The sequence below is a fragment of the Eutrigla gurnardus genome (genome assembly GCF_963514095.1).
Source record: "Eutrigla gurnardus genome assembly, chromosome: 4".
In the NCBI taxonomy this organism is placed as follows: domain Eukaryota; kingdom Metazoa; phylum Chordata; class Actinopteri; order Perciformes; family Triglidae; genus Eutrigla; species Eutrigla gurnardus.
The window spans coordinates 19304346-19308962 of record NC_139918.1 but is presented as its reverse complement, the minus strand read 5'-3'; the positions used below and the strand labels follow the sequence as shown (position 1 = coordinate 19308962).

At 40.0% G+C, this 4617-nt stretch overlaps 1 protein-coding gene across 1 annotated transcript; it reads right to left on the bottom strand.

Annotated features, from left to right (window-relative positions):
• Window positions 1-813: 813 nt before the first annotated feature.
• rgs5b (regulator of G protein signaling 5b) lies at window positions 814-2323 on the bottom strand. Its single transcript, XM_084007750.1, has 5 exons — window positions 2175-2323; window positions 1962-2051; window positions 1795-1856; window positions 1519-1682; window positions 814-1408 (listed from the first exon to the last, which is right to left on the bottom strand). Exons 1-5 carry the CDS (start codon window positions 2216-2218, stop codon window positions 1232-1234), a joined length of 537 nt encoding a protein of 178 aa, XP_083863876.1. The 5' UTR covers window positions 2219-2323; the 3' UTR covers window positions 814-1231.
• Between the last annotated feature and the right edge of the window lie 2294 nt (window positions 2324-4617).

The following is a 4617-nucleotide window of genomic DNA, read 5'->3' as shown; positions in this document are numbered from 1 at the left end:
AAAGAAATAAATTACTCAGAAAAACAGAAATAATTACTCCAAAAAACAAACCAAAAAAAAATTACTCAAGTGAATGCAATACGCTTCCGTATATATGCATACATTCAATAGTTCAATAGTTATTGTAATAGTTTATTATTACTAACAAGTGGTCGATATGGGTTTTTCAATGGCCAATGCCGATATTTAGAGAGGGCGGCCGATCTATAATGCCGATATCAAGTTTTTGTTACCATGTTTTATGTATCATCTCACCTGTGCACGTGATTAATAAAGAACCTTGAAATAATAACAATGGTATTGGAATATCCCTACTATTCTTGTGTTTTTTATTTATTAATTAGTACCTTTGTTGTTGTCTTTATATATGTTGTTTGTTGGCCGTCTGACTAGTGACCAAACTACTTTCCCTTCTGCCGATTCGCAAAATAATAATTTATTTACTAAAGAACCTGTCTGTCTATCAAAACTCAAAACCTTCTATAACCCTGTTGAGTTGAACATTAGCCTCAATGAACCTGCCTCTTTCCAATGGTCATCATAACAGATCATTATATTGATAGAAGCTCCAGAAGTGCCATTCACTCACTCACTTCATCATATCTTCCACTCACTGTAACCCCAGAGAGAAGGAGTCATCCAGTCACCCACGTGTGAAGGGGAACCACAGAGAGCAGCCATGACGGCACATGTGACCAAGTCTTCTTCTTCCTTTATCTCACCTTCACCACATCCACCTTCTACCACCTTGTATGTGAAGGGAATTTTCCATGGCACAAACATTTTGTTATGAAATTGGTCAACTTTTATTGAACATACTTATTTTTTTACATACAGTACTTGAGATAAAAAAGTCATATTAAATACACATCAGTTTACAATATAATATAAATACTTTAAATAAATAGAAAATAAATTAACAAACACTAATGCCACTGTGTCTCTCCAAGTGGGAGATTTCTTTTGTGAAAGCAGCTAATTTGGGTGTATCAGCCTTTCATAAGATATGCCACCATGGCTGCCGTTCATGCTTCCCTGTATGGACGGTCCAGGTGTCTCTTTCAGAGGCAGCTCAGTCTCTTTTCACAGCTTCACGGGTCCTTCAGCTTCCAGCTTGACCGCCGATCTGTATGCAACCTCCAGTCCTCAAAATATCTCCACGACGCGGTGGAAATCTCCTTCCATTGAGGCGTTTGTTCCACGGGAACCTTTTTCCAGTCTCGGCTGTGCATTAGCCTGTCTTGGCCTTTCTGCTGAGCTCCAGGTATGTGGAGGACTTGAGGAAGCGAGGATAGCAGTCTTTCTCCATCAGGGTGTAGATTTTGGCTTGGGCCACGTTGAAACAGGAGAGGTCAGGATTCTCCATGTTCTCCTTTGTGATGGCTTTGGTCTCATGGTCCAGATTCACCTGTAGGCAGAGGAGAGGAGGGAGAGATTATTGACAGCACTTGAGCGGAGGGAGGGAGGGAGAGGGAGAGAGAGAATCCCAAATGGTCTATTAGGCTGTTTTAGATTTACCTCTTGTGGTGCGTCAGAGCAGACGAACTGGTCGTAAATTTTCTTGGCTTTGGCAGCGAGTTTTGAAGACTTTGTTGCCCGGTAGTCCTCACAAGCCAAGTAGAAGGCGACGTTTTCTTCACTGAACTCTGAGTCCAGGAACACTCTGAACAGGCAAAGTCCATCTGGAAACGAGAGAGAGAGAGAGAGTGCTACGTTAACATCTGGTACTCCTTTCAAAATATCTGGAATTGTTGAAACATTAGAAGCAAACACAATGTGGGAGATCACTCTTACTTTGGCTGGACAACAGTTTCTCAAACGACTCCTTCCATTTCAGCGGCTCCTCGACATTTAACCTGCAGCAACAAACAAAACGGCATTAGGAAGAATCCTGGAGATGACAGTTGTTCTCATTGGTTTAGTGAACATGCTTGGAGAGAGAATTGGAATGTGTGCCTTACCTTTGTTTGTCATTTTTCTTTGACTTGCCGATGATGCTGTGATCTGACTTTTGTAGTAAACTTCCAAACAAAGCTTTCAGCTCTTTTGCCCTGCAAAGATAAAGGAAGAGAAAATGTTACAAAAGGACCAAGTGTGTGGTATTTAATCCTAACTGTCATACCTTTGAAGGATAGGAGTATTTAATTTTCCTACAAAAAAAAAAAGGCTCTTACCTCTCCAGGCAGGTGGTGGGCAGTGCTTCCAGTCCTCTGCACATGATGAGATGTTTTGACGCTTGCTGGTGGATATTTCCAAAGGTTTTGACGGCTGCTTGTCAAGTATGTAGTGTGTTACAGCTCTTGTCTTCCTTGCTGTACGCTGGTGAGCTCTTAGCTGTTCTGGCCCTCTGTGTGATAGAGGGACTTCTTATAGGGCAAGGCTCTGCGTGACATCACGACTCTCAGCCAATGACAAGAGACGTGTGGGAGGATGAAGAGACTCCCCGACACTGATTTTCCTCCAGACTGCTTCCTCCCTTACCGCACATGTGTGTCAGTTAAGTGAATGAATTGCTTCACACTGCACTCACTTCACTCTGAAATGTCTTTGTGCTCAGTCAGAGTGTGTGTTTGTGTGTGTGTGTGTGGGTGTGTGTGTGTGGGTGTGTGTTCATTCTTATTTTTGCGATGAGACTTTCTCACAAGGACAGAAAAATCCCCTCAACTGAGGACTCTTTGCCTTTTAAATTGAACAATACTTTTAGTCTCTCTACTCAGGTTAACAAGCCCTCATGTCTAAGCGACGACACATTGATTTTCCATCAAGTTTTTTCACGAGTGGGTCTGCGGAGTCTGTACCCCTTACCGTCTGTCCTCAAATGTTACTTTTAATAATAATATTGTTAATAATAATAATATTGATGCTATATATATATATATATATATATATATATATATATATATATGTCTGTGTGTGTGTGTGTGTGTATGTGTGTGTCATATGGAAGAGCTTACGTTCTTGCCAGTCTTTTCCTTTCAAAGTGTGACCAAGCGAGGGTAATTGTGCCTATATATAGCCTCGGGGTTGAGAAAACTATTGTTCATTGAATCTAAAAATCTATATTTAGATACAACGGAGGTCTGCTCACAGTAAACTCTGCTGGTGGGTTGTCACCGCTGAGTTCACAGGAAAGCGCTAAGGAAAGGGAAAATCTGATAGCCGGGTGAGAGACGGCTGCAAGCTCATTGAAATGGTCTGAGACAGCTTCCTCTGCCGGCGCCCCCAACAATACGTTCCCTCTAACTGGCGGCTTTGCCAGACACACAGCGATGCGTCTCAACACCGGGTGGCCTGAAATAACGAGCTGCTCCCCTGCTTCTTCTATTGACACACAGCTTATAGGCCGAGAAAGGGAAGTGGAATTCTCAGAAATGGTGTCATACGGCAGTGTGTTATGAGAGGAAAGGGAGCCAATAATCCATCAGGTTTTATTCTAGTGAAAAGTTTAATCTGAAGATAGCTTTGGTCTAAAATGTAATCTTTTTTTGCATTTAAAAATGAAAAGATTTTTATCAAATAGTTCTGCCAGACATTCTCAAAAAGTGTGCAATATATACATCATTATTTGGAATTATGGGGAGTAAGGTTGACTTTCATTTATGGAATATGTTCTTCATTCTACGGCTTACGTCACATTATAGTTAAACCATGTATAAGTTCTTAAAGTGTCTGTATTTAAGTTGCCTGTATTTAAAGTGTACTCCACTGTAACAATTCACTTTTTCAGTTCTGTATCAACAACCAGGATTATTATGTTATTATATTGTATATTAGATATGACGTTGTTGTACATTAGATGATCCGGATGTGATTATACTTCAAATTTCAGCCAGTGGAAAACAATGAGGGTGCAGTTGGAGTATGCATTTTAGTGTAATAGTATGTTATTGAACAATTTTGTTTATTATCATATTATCTTTTCTTTTTCTTTTTGAATGTGCTTCGTAGCCTATCAAGACTGTGTTGTTTGTAGTAATAAGGAAAACAAGAACTAATATTATTTTCCTAAATCAGTTTTATAGAAGCGGAAGCTGCTCATGGTGAATGTAGTAAGAAAATAAACTTACAGATAATATTCAGCCACTGGGTTTTGTCAGACTTTGTGGGACGAAGTTCAGGGCCTGAAGAACCTACGGCCTATTTTTCACTCTTGGGTCAGTGTTTTGTCTGGACCCCGTGGCTCAAACATGTTCCACTCCTCCGGCAGAGCCTTCCTTTTTGAAGACGTGGCATATCGTAAACATGTTTTCATTGGCTGCTGCTCATTACAATTTTCATGCAGGACAAAAAAAACATAATCCGGACATGTTTCTTCCAACCAGAACATGTTTTTCTCTTTCGCATCAACAGTATGTTCTTTCCATTTACGGATGCAGCTCTTGATCGTTGTAGGTGTTGTGTCACGCTGTGAGATTAATCAAATAACCCCTTATTAATATTCATGTTTTATGTTTTTATAATGCAATATAAATTAATTTTCACTTATTTTACAATAGCGCTGAATTCTACTTATTGTTTTGTTGTTGTTTTGTAACTTTCTTTTAAAAGCTACTAGCTCCTAAATTAGCTTTTGGGTGATGCAACTCCTGTGAATCTTCTTCAGTGACACGGGTAATT

Coding starts and splice junctions, on each gene's coding strand:
- rgs5b (XM_084007750.1), bottom strand. CDS start 2,218: ATGTGCAGAGGACTGGAAGCACTGCCCACCACCTGCCTGGAGAG. Junction 1,857..1,961: donor AAGAAAAATGACAAACAAAG/GTAAGGCACACA, acceptor TTGTTGCTGCAG/GTTAAATGTCGAGGAGCCGC. Junction 1,683..1,794: donor GAAACTGTTGTCCAGCCAAA/GTAAGAGTGATC, acceptor TCTCGTTTCCAG/ATGGACTTTGCCTGTTCAGA.